General features: G+C 50.5%; 6 protein-coding genes across 6 annotated transcripts; all 6 read right to left on the minus strand.

The window, feature by feature from the left end:
* Positions 1–227: 227 nt before the first annotated feature.
* Positions 228–3,089, minus strand: AKAW2_70164A (uncharacterized protein; the record flags this gene model as incomplete). Its single annotated transcript, XM_041682715.1, has 1 exon — positions 228–3,089. The coding sequence occupies one exon, from the start codon at positions 3,087–3,089 to the stop codon at positions 228–230; it is 2,862 nt and encodes a 953-aa protein (XP_041547048.1).
* A 794-nt stretch (positions 3,090–3,883) lies between these two features.
* AKAW2_70165A (questin oxidase family protein) lies at positions 3,884–5,263 on the minus strand (the record flags this gene model as incomplete). Its single annotated transcript, XM_041682716.1, has 4 exons — positions 3,884–4,638; positions 4,692–4,819; positions 4,876–5,021; positions 5,069–5,263. The coding sequence occupies 4 exons, from the start codon at positions 5,261–5,263 to the stop codon at positions 3,884–3,886; spliced, it is 1,224 nt and encodes a 407-aa protein (XP_041547049.1).
* A 549-nt stretch (positions 5,264–5,812) lies between these two features.
* Positions 5,813–8,444, minus strand: AKAW2_70166A (GABA permease GabA; the record flags this gene model as incomplete). The annotated part of the gene is made up of 18 exons (XM_041682717.1): positions 5,813–5,988; positions 6,041–6,119; positions 6,176–6,323; positions 6,380–6,586; positions 6,634–6,835; positions 6,884–6,908; positions 6,958–6,990; positions 7,041–7,069; positions 7,120–7,154; positions 7,205–7,283; positions 7,334–7,448; positions 7,501–7,572; positions 7,620–7,684; positions 7,802–7,830; positions 7,882–7,954; positions 8,072–8,141; positions 8,242–8,275; positions 8,362–8,444. The coding sequence occupies 18 exons, from the start codon at positions 8,442–8,444 to the stop codon at positions 5,813–5,815; spliced, it is 1,554 nt and encodes a 517-aa protein (XP_041547050.1).
* A 15-nt stretch (positions 8,445–8,459) lies between these two features.
* On the minus strand, positions 8,460–8,768 carry AKAW2_70167A (uncharacterized protein; the record flags this gene model as incomplete). The annotated part of the gene is made up of 1 exon (XM_041682718.1): positions 8,460–8,768. The coding sequence occupies one exon, from the start codon at positions 8,766–8,768 to the stop codon at positions 8,460–8,462; it is 309 nt and encodes a 102-aa protein (XP_041547051.1).
* A 987-nt stretch (positions 8,769–9,755) lies between these two features.
* Positions 9,756–14,272, minus strand: pex6 (AAA family ATPase peroxin 6; the record flags this gene model as incomplete). Its single annotated transcript, XM_041682719.1, has 3 exons — positions 9,756–10,224; positions 10,279–14,023; positions 14,089–14,272. The coding sequence occupies 3 exons, from the start codon at positions 14,270–14,272 to the stop codon at positions 9,756–9,758; spliced, it is 4,398 nt and encodes a 1,465-aa protein (XP_041547052.1).
* A 739-nt stretch (positions 14,273–15,011) lies between these two features.
* Positions 15,012–17,419, minus strand: AKAW2_70169A (multicopper oxidase; the record flags this gene model as incomplete). Its single annotated transcript, XM_041682720.1, has 8 exons — positions 15,012–15,392; positions 15,465–16,051; positions 16,105–16,249; positions 16,305–16,357; positions 16,416–16,805; positions 16,852–16,875; positions 16,926–17,022; positions 17,081–17,419. 8 exons carry the CDS (start codon positions 17,417–17,419, stop codon positions 15,012–15,014), a joined length of 2,016 nt encoding a protein of 671 aa, XP_041547053.1.
* Between the last annotated feature and the right edge of the window lie 2,092 nt (positions 17,420–19,511).

Consider the following 19,511-nt stretch of genomic DNA (forward strand, 5'->3'; position numbering starts at 1 on the left):
CGACGGCCTACAACTTCAATTACACTTTAGCAGTACAATGTTCCAGTTGACAAAGCTCGATGGCTTTGTGCCAGCCTACTGGGCAAGGTCGTGTGGAAGGGAGAGATGCTTATATCTTTCATATAGTACATTCCTGCATTACCGGCGAAAGTTGGCCCAACCATAACAATTTAATCATCCTCCCCTTCATGCTCTCAGCCACTTTCTGTATATTTCAACCAAGTAGGTCACCGGTGAACTAAGGATTTCCGTCGGGAACGGAAAGGGCTCAATTCCCGAAAAGTAGATCGAACCACGTGGAGTTTGCCCGGATCCTTGAGCTTCGCTTGCTGCTTCCTAGTGCCCTCCTGGTTTTCTTGAAAAACCGTCCCGTTACCATTCTTTAGCCGTTTATCCTCAATCACTTTTTGCAGACAGGCGTATTGAGCCGGAGAGAATATCTCCTGCAGTATCATGACCGCCGTCCTCTCATCCTCACACCGGGCATCGGGATCGGCCCCATAGTCTAAAAACATCAGGACAGCTGGGTAGTGATTGTTGATATTCTTCTTAGATATTCCATGATTTTGTTTCCACTTCAAATGGTCTAAATATCTTGCCCAGGTGTTTATTGATGCTGGGGTATTAGGGTCAGCGCCATTTCGTAGAAGTAGCTGGAGCATCGCGGTATCCGGGGCAAGAAGGCCATCAGACTTGCAATTCGCTGCGGAAAATAGTGCTTTACCCAGAAGTAATTCAGAATTCTCCAGGAGCAGACGTGGGTGCTTCTTTAGTGTATGCTCAGTATAGCGAGCAAGACCTGCTTGGATCGATCGGCCGAGTACTGCTACCTCCCCGTTCAACGCCTGATGATGTGGAGAATGCCCTAACTCTAGGACAACATCAACATCATGGTCCAGGTCTTTGTCGCGACGATGTCGAAACTCAATATAGACCTGGAGAATTGTTGCCACATCGTCTAGCAGAGCGAATTGAGTAGATTCGTAGGCTGTATCGCCGTCTAATCCCGCTATGTGATGGAAGAAGATTTTGACGAACCTCGCAAGAAGGTGTGAGTGAGTCTCCTGAACTAAAATTGGCACCGAGAGCTTGATCAAGGCTAGGATGGCTTTGCAGATGTCGAGGTTGAGATCAAAGCCCCGTGGCAGCCATGTACAGAGCAAAGCTTGCATTCCTGGCGTCCAGAGAAAGTCTCGTACAGTTCTGTGAAGGAAATCAACGTGGCAGTCGAGGAGCGATACAAACATGTTCGTTACGATATCCTTGGTGTCCGTAGGATATTGTACCTCAAGGAGCCCTCTGCAGTACGCGTTCAGTCGAGTTCGGGTAATCTTCATCTGTGTGCTTATCGTCTCCCTGGACAGCCGTCCCAACTCTAGATTGAGCGCATAGTCAGGCTCTTCGCGGTCTAGAAACCAGTAGCACATCAGAGGAAGAATTTCGTCGGCTTCCAGGGTGACAGCGAGGGCCCGAGCCATTTGCGGGCGGTACCGTTCCTCAACAGTCATAAGGGCTTTCTGGAAGTACTCATCCAGACTCTGGGGGAATTCGAGTAGTCGTTCTCGTAGATGGGAGACTGTGTCAGCGTTGGTGAGGCCATCCAGAAGCGAGTTCACCACCAGAAATACCCAGAGGAAGACACCCTGAGCTGTGTCGACAACTGATTTCACAAAATTGGGACAGTTATCGTCAGATACTTGAAGCTCTCGGAATCGTTCATGTTTCCCGAGTCTATCTTCAACGTATATACGGATATCCTCCCGCGTTAGGTCGTGAATGTACAGTTTCCACGGGTTGTGTTTACCAAAACTGGATTCGAATTCGTTCCATGGACGACTGGAAACACAAGCTTTGATGCTGGGTGAGGATCCTAAATATTCGACTAACTGAACAATGTCTGCCGGTCGGCCCTCAAACTCGTCTAGCCCGTCTATGAAGAAGCAGAATCGGATTTGGTAAGTTTCCAGTGCTGTGGTGACCTTGTCAAAAGCTTCGAGCAGCTCTGCGTTGCTGAAGGGTGTCTCGGCCAAGCCTGTGACGCTGGAAATTGACTGGCTCCACTGGTCGGGGAAAGCGACCCGTATAAGTTCTGGACATTGGCGTAGAATCTGGTAGAGAATTGACCGGAGTAGGCCGGTCTGCGACTTTTGCAGTGAGTTCTTGGCAGCGCTCCAGAAGTAGAAACTTGCTAGGACAAGTTTGTTGCCCCCAGACCATGTCTTAAGGTGTTCTTGAGTTTGCTCATGTCCTGCCAGGAATTTCATGAGGGTTGATTTTCCAGAGCCTGGCTTCCCCGAGATCCAATATAGGCCGTAATCATGTCGAAGCCAATTCACGAAATTCGCGGGTGGGAGTGTTTGATCACACTTTGTGTCTGGCTCGAAGACCCATGCAAATGTTCTTGCATGTTCCTTCGGAATAGCTCGTAGTCGATAGTCAATCAAGCGGAAGACAAGGCTGTTCAGCAGGAGCTGCTCAGTTGAGTACACTTTCTCTTTCTGCGCGCCAGCGTACAACGCCGACCAGGCTCGCGTCTTCTGGCCTTCCTGCTGGACATCATTGATGATATCGTGCAGGGCGGATGTGATCTGATTTCTCAGCGTTTCCAGCTCCTTGGTCCGATTCAAATCCAGGCGCTCATTCTCCTCGATAAGACGTTCTAACTTGTAGTCGATCTCGCGCTGCTGGTGGGTGACCAAACGATTATGAAGCAGAGTTTGAATTCGGTTCAATCTCTGCTGGATATCATCGATATCGCTCTGCTTCCATACTGATTTGACGGCTTGGTGGATGCTAGCCCATCCATGCCGGTCGCTCTTAACCTTCACCGAGTTGAGGAGCGCGATCAGCTCATCAGATACACTCATGCACTGTGAACTGAGGCTCTCGAGTATCTCATCTTCCTTCGTGCATCGAGTTTCCTCAGCCAATCGACGAATATTTGTGGCGAGATTTTCTAGCTCTAGGTTTTCTGCCAAAGCCCCTGAAGCGGACCGATAGAGTTTCTCGCATCGTGAAATCACCTGAGTTGTGAAACTGACAAAGGAGATGATACTGCTTGCTAGGCCGGCTGCAGTGAGCGGATCCATCGTCCGTACTCAGAACGGCATTGACGATATTTGGAGGGGAACCTATATCCGCAAGGTATGATTGTTCAATTTGCAATACCCTCCATTCATGCTGGGTATAATAATATCCTGTCCTGTCATTTTCAGCCAGGTTTGCACCCAACTTTCTAGTACACCAGCCGATTCTTCTTTGGTGAACAAATCATCGATTGGGCACCAATACATCAGATCATGCGATGCTATTGGAGCTCGAGTCAAGGCAGTGGATCAGCCTACTGCACTGTTGCTGCAGTAGTGACGGAAGTACGGCTGAGAGCTGAACTCGTAGCGCGATCGACGTTGACTTGCGCCGCCTGGCGCTTGCTCCGCGGGGAGAGGAAAGATCTGGGATCGGTGGCACCGTCCGGTTGGGTGCTAGAGCAGAAGTACCAAAAGGTGCGAAGAAGATGGGATGAAAAGTCACCTTTTTCGGTTCGAAAGTGGTCGTGTAGCTAGTCCTGTTTACTCGGTAGCAGGCTTAAGACGGCACTCGTTGTATGTTTGCGCAGTTCCTTCCTAATATAGCAGTTTCCTTTTTCATATCAACGAACATATACCGTTTCTATCCTTCAGTATTACTTTAATACTCAATGAGCCTACAGCGGCCATCTATGAAATAATTGTATCCAACTAGTCCATACAAAAAGAGAGAAAGAAGAATTCATTACTCTGCACAAACCTATCAAGCATCACTTTTCGCGTACATAAAAAGAGCAGAGATATCAGATACACCACCAACAAATCACTCTCCGTATCCCACATCCATTAAATCAAGCTCAAACAAACCCACCCCAACCATTGAACTCCTCACCGAACCTCACCGCGGCCTTGAGATAAAACTCATCCGCATCACCCCAAGTGGCCGCACACTCCTTATAAGCGCGCAGCGCCTTCACATAATGCGCATCAGTCGAATGCTCACTCTTCACAGCCTTCTTAGCAGTCCAGTTCCAATCACGACCACCAAGATCATACTTGCGGATCCGGTCGAGGTCGATCTTCGGACGCAGCTGAGCGATGTAAACGCACAGCGTCATGAGCCACCACTGTCTGACCAGGGAGAGCTGGAACTGGGGAGGGATGAGGGGTAGTAAGACGCGGACAGCGTGGCTGGTAGTGAGGATGTGGACGAAGAAGAAGTCGTATTGCTCGCTGGTGCGGTCTGAGTGCGTGCCGGTCAGGATAGCGACGGCGACTTCCTGGCTCTCGCGGAACTGGGCGATAGGATCTTGGATTTTCCACGCGTTCCAGTGGTTGAGGAGGGCAGCTTCGCGGTCGCGGAAGACGATGTCCATGTTGTTGCCGCCGGGGGTGCCGAAGAGGCCGTTGAATTGTTTGTCGAGACGGACTTTGTCGAGGATGTCGAAGAGGGAGGTTGACTGGTAGGATGATTCTGCTTGGGCGTAGGATGGATCATCCAGGTATTTGTGAATCGCACTGTAGCAGGTTGAGGTCAGGGCTAGGGCTTCCATGGCTACTTCGCGGCTGGCGAATTCGAAGGCGTATGCCAGGTGAATTAGGGGGTGGCCGACTGCGGTAGATGGTTAGTGAGGTGTTTTGAGGGGCTTTGCTTGCACAACGTACGATCAGCGATGATAGAGTTGAAGATGGGCTCTTTTCCGGAGAAAAGGTACTCGTTGACGACCTGCTTCCAGTCGTAGGACTGGCGGACAAGTTCATCTTCAAAGAAGTCCACAAAGGCACGTTGATACCTATTCAGCGCATATTAGCGAGTGGTCGTCAGAAAAGAGTGTAGAATCAGCCCTACTCTCTGCAACCCAGAAAATCTCTCCAGTCAAAGTCACTGATTTCCCCAGGAGCATCAGTCCAAGGTTCCAGGTGCGTAGACTCGGCCTCATATACACGGTGCAGATCATCTGCATCAGCACCTTGCATGAACGATGAGCTCAGAATCTGTGCATGTTAGCAGCATCCAAACCAATAAATAGCAGTCAACTTACGTGCGGAGCATGATTATGAAACTTTCGATCATTGTACAATATGGCATGGTTGGCATGGTTCAATTTCAGCAGATGTTTCAGCGCGCGTGCGGGCTTCTCATGGGCCGTATCAATTTCCTGAGTCTTCACAGGAGGCAGCGCGAATAACACGCGATCCCCGAATATTCTGCTAATCTGAGGTATAAAGGAAAACATATTTACTCCAGTTGTGAGGGAAATAGAGACTAAAGACAGCTTAATCGCTATCTAGCACGGGAAACCCGATCTGTTGACGAGCCGTTGGAGCGGCTGGTCTTGGCGTTGAGATCGGGCGGTTTTCGAGGGCGCCGAGAGACACTCGAAGAATCACTCACTCGACAAGTAGATGCACGCCTGAAACTGTGAAGATCGGCAGAGCAGCAGCCTTATCGGTCTTATCAAGTTCAGATCTACCCTGATAATCGCGTGTAGAAAAGCACGAGGTGTGCACGAGGTCAACAAAGAGCAAGTGAGCCGAAGTGTGGGGAAAAAGAGGAGCGGTTATCTGGAGTTGTTGGGATCGGCCCATCGCCCGCCTCTGGATATGACGCAATTCATGCTGCATTCACCGGAGATGACTGCCACCAGTGGTTCGAGTGAATGACTATTCAGGCTAAACTCTATGCTCCAAGACGCCGTGTGTTATATACAAAAAAGGTTTCCAAAAAATGCCTGAGCACCTGTGCTCGGGCCCATGTTCATCCGTTTCGCCAAGTTGCGACCTGCTTATTTCTCATGGAAATTGGTAGGCACCACGACTTCATCGGTGCCTTCACCGGGGGCTACCTGGCCACTGATGATATCTACATCCATCCGGGGTCCGGTGAAGTTTTTACGTCCGTCAACAAACCATTGGAAGATCGACACCACCATAACGATGCCGAACACAGCTACACAGTAGTCTAGGGCGGATACGTTAGAAATTTGGTAAAGTGGATACCGGGACGAACTTACTCATGTTGCTTCCAGTAACAGGGTAGTCAGGGGGGAAGAGGAAGAGCACGGTCGTGAGGGAAACGTAGGCTAGCGAGATCTATCCAGGAAACATGTCAGTGTTTTACGGATCAATAGTTTCCCAGTCAGACGTACCAGGTTTGCAATCCAGCCCACAACATTGGGCAAGACAAAGGACCTCTCCGGTAGCATCTTCCGGCCGCGAATGCAGTTCACTGCGATAGGGATGCCGTACGCCACATCAAGCATGACAACCGAAGCCGACACAATAGCGTTGAACGCACTGTTGAGAGGTTAACATACCGCAATCTGCATTTTTACTTTTTGCAGTTTACCTACCTTGACGAGCCGAGGAAAATGCACCCAAAAATAATGACCAGAATGTTGGTAAGGTACAATGCATTCAGAGGAACCTCCAGCTTGGCGTGCACCTTGCTGAAAAAAGGAGAAGCGGGGAGACCGCCATCTCTTGCAAAGGCGTAGATCATACGACTGCTGGTGGTCATGATCGTGGTAGCAGCGAAGAGAACACACACGAGAGGGAAGCTTGAACATGTCAGTGATTGCGGGCCGACATCTTAGGAACAACTTACACGAGAAGGCAGATGGCACCGGCGTTGTTGCTCGTCGCATTCACGAAAATCTGCAGCAAAGGCGTGGCCGCGGAGTTGATATCTTCGTAGATGTTTCCAGCCACAAAGAGGAGAACAATCAAGAAGATTGTGCCAGTAAAGGTTCCAATACCGACACAACCGATCATGATCTTCGGCCCTACCACCGAAGGGTTTGGAATTTCTATGATTGTTCAGTATATGATGACGCCAGTAGTGCTGGCAGATTTACCTTCGATCATGTGTGCGACACCGTCCTGAATAGAAATTAGTACAGTGTTGTACAACAGAGATCAGAAGACTTACAAAGCCTGTGAGACCCAGTCCACCTTGAAGGAGCTACATGGTATGAGTAACAAATTCCACAGAATTTAGGTAGCAGAACATACTCCGAGCAGCCAAGCAAGTCCATCAGGCCCTAAGATCTGTTAGCATTTACCGATAAATAAGGGGTGTGGTTTGCCATACATCCTGTTTCGTTGATGAATTCTCCGAAGACGAACCTATTTGATCAGCATAACGTATAGAAGCAATTAGCCGATGTATTACTTACTCTCCGGAGTTGTAGTTTGGGGATGCGCATGCTAAGAGAGTGATGCAGATTATAGTGAAGCCGGTGAGGGACCAGATAACTGGACATGTCAGCTCAAAATCATATATTTAGGCATACAAGTCCACTCACAGGCACCCTTAGTAACCAAGGGAAGAAGCGAGCCCATAAAGGCATTGATGAGGAATGCAATAATGTTATAGGCGATGTAGATAAGGAACTGATGCCAGCGCTGCGAGACATACGACTATTGAGTTGTAAGTAACTGTTCGGGTCGAAGAAGTCAGCGAGAGACTTACGGGATGCATCAACGAGATAACACCCAAGATCAGTTCACTTCCAAGAAGACCTCCGGTTGCAGTCAGAGCAACCTGTACGAATTAGCAGCTGCACGTATAGAAAAGTCCTGTATACATACCCAGCCAGTCACGTTCGCCCAACCGGTAATCCACGAAAGAAGGGGCATCCATCTCTCCCAGGAAACTTTCATCTACTGTCAGCAAGGAGCGGCAAGAAACAGGTCTCATAAAACATACTAACTGTAAAAGAAGGATAGTTAGCACCGTAACAGTCATAGAGTATAAAACATGTATCACTCACCTGCAACCCAATGATATTGTCCACCAGCACTTTACCACAATTAGTCTTAGACACCAAAAAGCACATATAGAAGCACCTACGTAGGATATGCCGACAAGAACTCGGCAAGCGAAGCCGACATGCAAAGATTACAGATACCAGCCGTGATCAACCCTAGAAAGGACAGAAGTTAGCCGAGGAATCTCACCTACCACCAACACAATCAGAGCATGAAACATCCCCGCCATGCAGACAATAACTAGGGATGAACCCTCAACACCAATGACTTACCCCAGATGACACTAACACAGCCACCAGACGGCAGACTGAGGGATAGACTGGCTGATAAAGCGGTCCATGACTGCGCGCAGACTTAATTAGCTATCGACTTCCCGGTGTGGTCTAGCACCAGAGACGGTCTCTCATCGAGGTCGAGCGGAGGCGATGATTTGTCGACGTACATTCAGAATGGCAAACGCTAAACCCAACATTGACCTGCATCAACCACCACCATCCATCAGTATTGGTCCACGTGAGAGGTAGATCAGCAGCATCAGGGCATGGGTGGGAAGGTGACATACAGCATAGAGAAATTGCGGTTCAGTTCGGCCTTGTGGCCCATGGCCGCCAACTGGGCGTCATCATCTCCCCGAAAGTCTTTCATGGTGGGCGAGGTGTATCAATTGCCCGAGTATGTGTAACCAAGGGAATTGTTCGGGATCAAGGGGGAATCGAACAGAGAGAGGAATAAGGGGAATGGAAGGAGGGAAGAAGAAGAGGGAGGAAGGAGAAAGGTATATTGAATGAAGAGAGAGAATGTAGGGAATCCCGCGGGAAAATAAGAGAGAAAGCAAAGCACGTCAGACCAGTTGAGGGTTGTAAGGCGACAGCGGAAATGGGAGGAAAGGAAGGGGAGGGAGAGGGAGGGGTGGTCACGGAACAAGGCTTCCACACGCCCAAGCCCGTCATTACGACAAACGGATGCCATCCATTCATTATCCACCGGGATTATCGCAGCTCAATTTGGGAGGGAGCAACAATATCTCCCCGAGGTATGAGTAGCCAGAGCAGCTCTGGCTGGTCGAGGAGCAGCGAAATTGCGGGGAGGGAATCGCAGTGGCGGAGATGCTCCGTCGTCTGTTACCTAATGGATATGGGGTAATATCAAACAGGTGCAACTTCCACTGCAGAGAACTACCAGTCAGTGCCAGCCTTACTTGCTTCTCAACCCACCATGGCACTGAATGGGACTGCATGATAAGAACCCCCGTGGTGCGACTTAAGTTGATTCGTGCACAGCGCCGAAGTCGAATCGCCGACCGCCAGTCAGATTCGAGATAGTGGAGGATGGGTTGCTGGAGAAGACCGGAGTCTAACCAGGTTGGGGTGACGGAGACGAAGCTTATTTGGCCGGTGAAACATGGATTGGGCAAAGGACCTGCTCCGATTCCAGCAGAGATAAGCTCCCGCTCCGGGTTTAGATATCTCATAGTTATTATCCCAATGATGAGAATGTGGCAACACGGGTGATTAGGGCAGCAATTGACTCACAGGAGGCAAACAGTCTTTGGTCGGTTATCAGGAACCGATAAGAAGATAAGTTCCTTACCCATAATTTTTCTCTTTTATACCCAAGATAGAGCTCATTATCTTCCCTTTGACAGCAAAACTAATACCCATCGCTAACTGGAATTTAAGGTCCACCTAACCTGAATAGGGTTAACGCATTTGGATCCGATCGTTATGAAGTACGCGAGCCGCATGCAATCTTTGCCTGCATTTTGGAATAGTAAAATTCTGTATAGTACTATGGTATAATAACATCATAATCTCTTCTCACATGGTATGCAGTCATAACAGCTATGATATATGTATAATATGTACACCAGCCCTCCAGATGGCCTGATATCATGATGAATAATACAACAGGTCATCTGGTGGCGCCAGGAATCAGTCCTCCCTTACCTCTTCCTCATCACTTGGATCCACCATCCTGTGCTAAGTGGTCAGTACGGATGATATAGTCCTCATCTCCCCCGTTGGTCACCCCATCCTCATCGTCCTCGCCAACATCATCGTAGCCTCGTCCCGTGCCCCGGTCGGCCGTCGGTCCGTCCAGAGACGAATCCGAGTCGCCGTTCGGCATGGCCACGAGCTTGTTCTTCGACTTGCCGCCTGTTCCTGCAGGGCTCTTCCCTTTACCTTTCCCACTAGCAGACTGGCCACTGGGTACTTGCTTGCCTTTACCCTTTCCGGCATCGTTGACATGCGAGTCTCCGTTGGTGGTGGGTCCGTCCATACTGAACTCTAGTTGGTCTCCCGATTTGAGTGCCTCCAGCACTTCCTCGATGGTTTGGGGCGCGGAATTGCCCGACTCCTGCTTCTGCTTATCAACCGATTCGAATGTCTGTCGGATCCGCTCGAAATGTTCCAGTTCCTTGGCACTGCACGCTGTTAGAGCGGGAAATCTTTGGGGAGGAACAGTTATTGTGACTTACCTAACACTAGGAACCAGCTCATCCTGTGCTTCCTTGAAGTCTTCCTCCGTAACCATCACCGCCACATCCTCTGGTGTGGCCAAGTGGTCGAAGAAGTACGCCGTGCTGACCGGCTCTCCAGGGAGCTGCTTGATCTTTTCGTCAACAGCCGTGGCCTTGCGCGTAATGGCCTTGAGCATAGCATCCGAGCACAAGGCGTACAAATCGGCACCTGTGTAGGTCAGAGGCAGCCGATCGGCCACTCTGCGGAGCGATAGATCCGGCGACAATGTGAACTTTCTCGTCAGGGCCTCTAGAATAGTAGACTGCTTTTCATGGGTATCGGAGACACCCAGATAGAGCATCTTATCGAACCGACCAGGACGAAGGAGAGCCGTGTCAAGGAGGTCGGGCCGGTTGGTGGCACCAATGACAAAGACGCCACCGCTGTTTTCCTCACCCCCGTTCATACCGTCGAGCTCCGCGAGAAGTTGACTGACAATGCGGTCCATGACGCCGCCACTATCTCCTTGGTTGCCTCGCTTAGGTGCGACGGAGTCCAATTCGTCGAAGAAAACAACACAAGGCCGAGCATCCCGGGCCCGCTGGAAGACTCGGCGTACGTTCGCTTCGGACTCTCCAATGTACATGTTGAGCAGCTCCGGTCCCTTGACGGAGAAGAAATTCAGAGAGAATTCGGTCGCAATAGCCTTCGCGAGCAATGTCTTGCCGGTACCTGGAGGTCCGTAGAATAGGATACCACTTCGCTTCTTCATGCCTTTAGCGAACAACTCGGGTCGCTCGAGCGGTAGCTGAATAGTTTCAATCAGAGCATCCTTGACATTGGTCAAACCACCCACGTCGTCCCAGCTGACGTTGGGGATCTTCGGTGCACCGATGGAATCAGCAAAGTTCTTTCGGGCGGCATCAACTGCCGCATCAAAATCAACCTTCGTAACTCCTCGTGCCGCGTCTCCACCGGAGACCAGTACATCCCTAACGCTAACAGCCTGGCCGGCGTTCTTGCTTGCCAGTTCTGCCAGTTTCTCGAGACGAGCCGTCCTTGCGGCTGAGGCCCGCTCAACAACATCCACCAAGTCTCCCGCAACCAGAGCCGCGGTCTTCAGGGCCACAGTGGATAAATCAACATCAGGTGATGTTTTGATACCACGTTCGGTGACAGCGTTGCGCAAAATTCCCTCACGTTCTTTTTCCTCCGGGGCACCCATCTCAAACTCGTGCGTGAACATGCTACGAATGCCTTCAGGGATCTGCTCCACATCCGTGGTGGTCGCGATCACGACTCGCGCATCCGCCACAATATCAGCCATCGCTGAGATGATGCGGTCTGCAGTCAAGACTTCGATATGCTTGATCAAAAGAGCAGTGCATTCCGGCCCACAGTGGAAAGCGCGCTCTGCTCTGGCCTTCAAATATGCTTCGGTCTTCACATCACCTCCATTGGCACCACCTTCGGTCAAAATATCGTACGCATCGATGGGGAATGTATGAAGACCAATGTCAGCACAAGCGCGGTTTGCGATGGTCGCCTTGCCGATATGCCTCTGTTGGGACCTGATCAGGATGACGACCGGTTTCATGCCCAGCTGGATCGCACGGGGGCTGGTTGCCACTGACATCAGGTCTCGAATGCGCTGCTGCAACGGAGGAACAAACGACTGTGGGGCTTCCGTGATAAGGCCATGCGGAGTCGGAGCGTCGTTGGCGGCCCGTGGAACTGTCTTGACTCCAAGCCAATATTCCCATCCATTGTTGATAGTGCCTGGTACCCTGCTGACATCACTACCGGCCTGGACCATTCGGGTGGTGGCTGAATCGATAACAGCAACACCTCCCCACTGATTCTCGGGGCCATCCTGCTCATTGGACGTGCTAGGGACAACCTGTCCAACGCGGAACCAGGCGACGCCCACTTTCTTGGATGCGGTGTGGTTAGCATCAGTAACCTGGCCCAAACGAATAGTCAGGTCATCATCCTGGGCACCAGTGTCACCACCAGTTGTTACAGGAAAGACGGCTCGACCGAGTCCCTCATCAACGCTGATTCCCACAAGATCACCACCTTTAAGTAGTCGTCGTTTCGATTCAAAATATTGCTTGAGGCCAGCAAACAGAGCCGGTTGAAGAACACGGTCCATGGACAATGGGGTAGACACCTTAAGTAAAGTTACTTCCTTCGCCAGAGGTGGGCTCCGCACGACACTTGACTTCACCTGGTGCAAAAGACCAGGCTTAGCTCCATTGGCCGCAGCAAAAGCGATCGGGGAGATGCGTAGATATTTCGGGTTCTCAAGATTGTTCAAGAGCAGAGGCGGGACGAAGACGGAAGGAGTCAAGCGCGTTGGCGCACGCTGAGAGATACTCGACCGTCGCTCGCCAGACTGGTTGATCGAATACCGAGGTTTAGCCGATGGCAGGCCTGGGAGTCCGTATATCTTAGCAGCACGCCAATTTCCAGAGTCCTCCTCTTGTGCGTTGAAGCTTCCAAGCTTAATAGAGGCGAACATATTCAGCTGCGGTTCTTCAGTGGCCTCAATTCTGACCCAGTCTCCTGAAAAACAACCAATCTTTGCAAGTGTGCTAATATCCACAAAGATGAATGATTCGGTATCATCATCTTCCCGTGGCCTGGGGTGGAGAAGGTCGCTCGATACCCTCCGAAGCAAGCCTTCCGCCTTGAACACCTTCCCGCCGTTTGTTCGCCCAGGGCGCATAGTCGTAGAGGTGAAGTTAGACGCCACGGACCCAGGGGTATGTGTACCGTCCCCACGGCGACCACCTGCCCGAGGTGTGGCAGCAGTCATCGCGGACATGACGCCGGACGGCGGTTGAGGTAGCTCGGGAGCAGCAAGAGAGATCATGTCATCTAGGGAGTCGTCCGATGTGTCGCTAGCATTTCCTGAGCCTTCCGTCTCCGACTCATCTGCCGTTGATGTAGCTTCGACCTCTGTGCTGCTCTCCACCGGCTTATCCTCCGCGGCCGAGTAGAACTGTTCGTTGGACGTGTCATCTGCTTCGTCTTCCGCGACTTGCTTCAGGAGACCCGAGCTCGACCGTAAGCTTCGCTGTGACCGATGGCCCTGTGGCCGTGCCTGAATCAGAACCACTTTGGTCGTTGGCATTAGCAGGCCCTGAGAAACCGGCTCACAGTAAGAGATACGTGCAGGCGGGGACGGGGCATAGGTGATGGGATGGGGCGGTAGTGGGAGGGGCAGTACATCGCCAGTATGCACCACCTTCTCAGCTCCCAAGGCCTGCCGTACAGCAGCCGTCAGCCTATCTTCCGTCTCCGCTGCCGCCTTTTTCGACTGCTTCTTGGCCTCGACACCACCCTTCCCTGCCTTCGCCCAATGTCCGTTGGGGCCATTCTGACTGGGCGTAAAACCTCCGCCAAACTTGTTCTGAACATCGTCGTGGTTCCGGAGGAGATCCCGCTCTACAGTCACGTAGATGGTGTCCAAAGGTAGAGGCGCAACATCCAACAGCTGAATCTCAATGGGACGTTGCGCTTGGAGGGTATGACGAGTGGGATCAAGCTTGCTCAGGGCATCGGTAAATGGCTGCAGAGAAGTCGCCGAGCTTGGGAAAAGGACGGTGGAGTGAGGGAGCGGCGACTGGGAAGAGCGTTCTTTGGACTGCGGCCGAACGGGAATGATGGTCCAGGCTAGATCCTCAACCGCGTTCGATCCCGGTTGGTACGGCGAGATGGCGATGTAGTGGATGTCTGTTTCCTTTCCAGTCCCTTCTACATAGCCGGTGAATTCCAAGTCAGCGGAGTAGTACAACCCTCGTCGATTATGTTTCCCTTACCGGTAGTGTGGAAGAGGTCACCGGCCAGATCCTCGGACACAACCCCGACATTCCCGCGGAGCTGAGGATCCAGCGAGAGACGGGCGGAGATGGGTGCCCGATTGCGCATTCGTCGCCTCACTGCATTCCGTCTCCGCCGCCTGGGCTGGTCTGAGTTGTTGAAGTCACGGTGTTCGAGGTCCATGATCGGAGGCGCGGGTCTGGTCAATTGCCGTGTGCTGGGCGGGGAGTGATGGGTGGTGTCTTTCCGCGACACAAGATAAGATGAGGGGAAGGAGGAATTGCCACACAGAGAAGGAAGAAGTGGTCACATTCCTCGCCCAGTAGCGACTCAGGATAATGGAAGGAAAGGGAAGAGAAAGTCACCGATGGGACTAGTGCAGAGGAAGAGAGAAGCGGAGAGTCGCGACACAAGTCCGGGGAGACGACGAGGCCGCAGCAGCAGCTACTGTTGCTCGGCACCGCCCGCCTCGTTTCTGCCCCTTCCCGATGCCGAGGTTCACAAGATCTTCCTTACTTTCCCCAACTTTTGGGGTCTCTCCCTGATCCACTCTTGACACATGGTCTGCTTTCACATTCCTGGGTAAATATGTGGTAGCATTAAATTCCATTGTGTTTTTCTATTGTGAAGGCTCATTCCTGAAGACGGCCAGTACGAGTGATAAAGACCAGTAGCCATCTGGCAATGTATTCGCCTTGTGCAGGTTGAATATATATCTTGAGCCGCCTATTACTACCACCGTCTGTATTGCTTCATCAAAAATTATTCAAGAACAAGATATCACTATAATACTGCCAGCACCAGAACGTACTACTACTATAGCACAACTCTGACAACAGACATGAAGCCACGTTGCTTTCGCTGCTGTTGGTATCAGTCACGTTTATTGACTCCCAACAATTATCCTCGCCAAACACAATCCTCAAATCCCCGAATCATCCTGAAACCTCCCATTTGGATTCCAATGATTCGAAGCATTCGCAAACCAAACATCCCAATTCTGACACGTCCGATCCAATTGAATTCTCGCAACAGTAGAGTCTTCAATACCCGCCTTGAAAGCCGGCTGCTCTTCCAGGACCTGGAAAGCCAAACCCGCAGAAGCATGCCATGCAATATGGCAATGTAGAGTCCAGGAGCCTGGATTATCGGTCTTGAATGCAATCACAATAAAGCCATTCTGTGGGAGAAGGACGGCATCGCGACGGCGTGGGTTCTCCAGATTCAGGTCTAGGTCTTCGCTGCTGTTGTACTTGTCGGTGGAGTATTGTAGGACGGCAAAGTCGTGGCCGTGGAGGTGAATCTTAGGTGACACATGTTAAAGGACGCTGCGACTTGGGTATTGCAAAAAAAGGAGGCGGGAAGAAAAGCTTACTGGATGTGCGTTGGGTGCCAAATTGCCTCCAGTTACTGGGGGCGTAGCGACGATGTTACCACCGATTATCAGCATGTAATTCCATGTGGTCTGCGCGGGCTGAGCCTCAGCAGCTAAGTAGATGACAGCACTACTGTTATATGGAGGATCGAGGTGATTGACTGTTGGCTCCGCGTAGTTCACCCAAAGAGTATCGTTCAGGAACTGCCAGAAGTTGACAGTCACCTCGGGGTCATCTCCCACCGCTGAGAGATTCCACTGGCCAATGGTAACGCTCATTGTCTCGATAGACGACTGTGCCATGGTGTATCGTACCATTGGGATGATGGGAGGTGGCTCTTCTATTGTCCATGGGACAACCGGCACCAAGCCTAGCATGTCACTGCAGGTGTTGTTGTATGCATGTGCGTTCGTTGTCGGGATCGGCGGATGTGAGCCGCCTCCATACCAGAGGATACCCTGTCTGGCGTCGGGGATGGTTTCGAAGTTGTGGCACCCGGTGGCAGGATCGGTTCGGATCCAGTAGGCCATATTCATGGAGTCACTGAAGTCGGTTTTGGTCTCGAGGAGGATATGGTATCTCTGGCCTGGGTTCTGTTAGAATGTGCTACGGCTTTAACTACAGTTGTTGAAGACATACCTATTCCAACATATATATGGTCTGTCGTGTAGGGTTGGACTGGCACCAGATCCATGCCGACCACTGTGAGGTTATGACCATCAATGCTGAAGATGAAGGTAGTATCAGTTGACCCATTGATAAGTCTGAGAATGTATTTTTTGCCCTAAGTATTAGTTAGCTCTGAGTAAATGTGACAAATGATAGCAGTGGTTGCCTACAGGTTGAACCTTCTTGTGGTATCTTCTCTCCGGAAAAGAACCAGCATAGCTTCCTATACTGCGTTAAGACAAGACACTGCGTCAAAGGAGGACAAGATCTCTATGACTTACCATGTCCATTAAGCAGAATACTCGTTTGCTTCGGTGGAACTCGGGTCGAATTATTCGCAAACTGCTCTTGATAGTACAACTGGAAGGCGCTTTGGTGGTTGTGGTCCGTGAAGATGATGGGGTCGATGGCTTTGTCGAAGTTTGCCGATGTCGGTCCGTGGATGGTCAATGGACCCAACACGCCATCAGAATACTGAAGACTGTAGTGACTATGGTACCATGTTGTGCCATACTGGGTTGTATTGAAAACATAGTTGAAGGTGTCTCCAGGTGCGATGGGACATTGGGTTACCCCAGGCACACCATCCATGAGACCATTGCTTAGCATCCGGAGTCCGTGCATATGGATTGCGGTCCCGTTTCTCCTGAGATTGTTTTTGACGGTGATGTCTATTGCTGTCAGCGTGGGCCAAAGCAAGATACGCATACAACTTACTTATCCAGTCACCCCAGCATGCCTCTAGTCTCGTGAGCAATGGTCTAACATATCGTGGACAAGGCGGCACTTACGGATCCAAGGCCCAGGATAGCTATTATTGAAGACCTTGGCATAGGGGAATTCAATTCCATCCAGGTTCAACGATCGTTCGCCCACTGTGAGGATGTACTAGGCCTTGTCAATCTTGGTAATGTACTTCAAAGAAGCAGGGTCTAATTGAACATACTTTGCGTTCAATCCCAACAGGCCATCTCGTTTCATAGTCCGTGTTTATGTCAAAGTCCAGCGAAGAATTGGTCCGATGCTTGAGCCAGATGCTTCGGTTCTCCGGCGTAGGATTGTAGGTATAATCAGCTGCCATGGAAGGATACTGACACCTAAAAGGCTCGCCAAGAGTCTCTTCCGCGGCACCAGGGGGTATGAAAGAGAGGTCTTTGGGAGCAGGCGGCGTAAGATCTGCATTATCAAGCTGCAATGGGTATTGCAACGAGGGTTGTTGAGATCCATGGAAGGATGGAAATCCGAAGTAAGTGATAATAGCAATAAGGTAGGTCTGGAGAGACATTTTGGACGGTCTCTAGGCTTTAGCGAAGACTTCAAGACTTACCACTATAGAAGTGAACTTGTACGCTATAGGACGGATGGTATCTACTATTTGAGAAAAGCAAGCAGTGAGATATGTCTTTAACCAAACTGGGCGGGTGTCATGCTACAACAAAGATCCTTGACAATGAGGCAATTCAATAACAAGTAGCTTTGCTTGTTCATACGGATTTGGACCACTAAGCTATGAGTTCGTTTGGATGTTCGAAGGGACATTCCCTGGAACAATGCTGTGGCTTGCGTTTAACAGAACAAGCGAGATCGGATATGGTAGTATACTATTCGATAAGTTCTATATATTGGACGCCGGGTGCTGCCCTGTTCGTAATGTGTGGAATCCCTGGTTTGAACTGAACCTCCAATCCTGGTTCAATATCCTAGGGTTCTCGGACGGCTCGGGATTTCACAATTTGGGATCAATGGTTTACTCTGGACCCAGAAGGCTCGGGATAATCTAAGGTGGAATCATGTGGTTAACTCCGAACCCAGAGATTGGGACAGAGGCATGGTAGGGAACAGAGAATACGAAGGTCTCAGGCAGCCTTCGCAAGACTCTCGAGCTCACTATGATCAGACAGGGTACACATACACTGATACAGACTGACGTAAGGTTATGAGCATCCTTGGTCCACATAATCGGGCCCTGAATTAAGTCCGAGACATGCCTACGAGGCACGACGGCAAACAAAAAACTTCGAGATGAGTGGGATGCCAATGGCTTCAGTCATGTTAGGCAGGCAAAGTATATTGCGGGTTGATGGCGCTCGTATCGCGAGACTGCTGATATCTAGTCAGCGTGACTAGCTCTCAAAAGAGCAAATCCAGATACACCTTAGTAGGTTTCATATTTGAAAGACAAGTAGCTGTATCGTTGGCTACCGATTTTGTAGTAAGCGGCAAGACAGCATCCGCTGTTGATACGTCAGCTAAAACTACGATCTTCTGCCGCTGAACTCAGCAAACCCACAATGATGATGACCAATGAATGATTTCACGGAGCAGAATGACACTGGACAGATGGGTTACTGACCAAGCAATCAGGTTAGACAATTTGAGATGGATACGAAGTGCATTTTATGTAACCCGGTCCCCCGATAGTACCGTGCATGACCCGGGAATCTCATTGGCCTTGAAAGCATTTATATATCCGATAAACTGTCTTGATCTCTGGAGCAAAAGATGGCAGATGGTTGGACCTTTTGGCAAAAGAGTCTTCCTTGTAGCATAGGACAGAATGAATGATGCAGTGCCACATTTAAGCTTTGTCGTCAGAAGCTGTATCTGTATGACCCTACTCATGGATGGTATATAATAAGATGGCTTCCAAATCACCCCTTATGACCATATTTGTACTATGGTGCTGTGCTTTACTCAAGCACTCACCTTAAAAGACCTGAAATGTTATCATGTATCCAACCAGACGAACCAAGTCCTGCGGTATGTGACAAAAAAGGTTAGCCGATGTTTCACAATTCCACTCACTCGGAGTTTATCGCCATCTTTGAGGACTTTTGGTGAATATTGGGTATGTGGTTGCAAAGAGGCTCCTCGCCTCCTACTTTTGGGAGCGAGCTCTTTGTCACTACAGTTCTTGTGCGGTTTCCCAAAGCAAAAGTTGAAACATCAGTGGAAAGCTGAACTCTGTGTTTCGAGGATGACCCCGGAACCCAGGAGCCGCACGACTGGTAGCCGGGCCATTTTTCTGCAATCCGTGCGACCATATCCGCAATCGAACCACTGCGCCGGGTGCGCCCTTGAAAGTAAATCGAGGGCGCATGTATCAATGATGGCCATCTGCCCGATATGCGTCGATTAATACGAAGATCCAGCCATCCCTAGGACTGACCGACATTTGCTGTGTAACCGACATGCGGACCCGACGAACACCACACGGATTATTGGTTGCCCCTAAATTTCAATGCAAGACTCGCTTAGATACGGACTGAAGTGGTTCAGCCATGCGGCTACATTCCAAGATCGACCTGGAGGATACTCGCCCTATTTTCGGTGATATGTGATGCACAAAGCGTGGAGCCTCATGTTCGAGACAGCAT

Source organism: Aspergillus luchuensis, chromosome 7, assembly GCF_016861625.1.
Source record: "Aspergillus luchuensis IFO 4308 DNA, chromosome 7, nearly complete sequence".
NCBI classification, from domain to species: domain Eukaryota; kingdom Fungi; phylum Ascomycota; class Eurotiomycetes; order Eurotiales; family Aspergillaceae; genus Aspergillus; species Aspergillus luchuensis.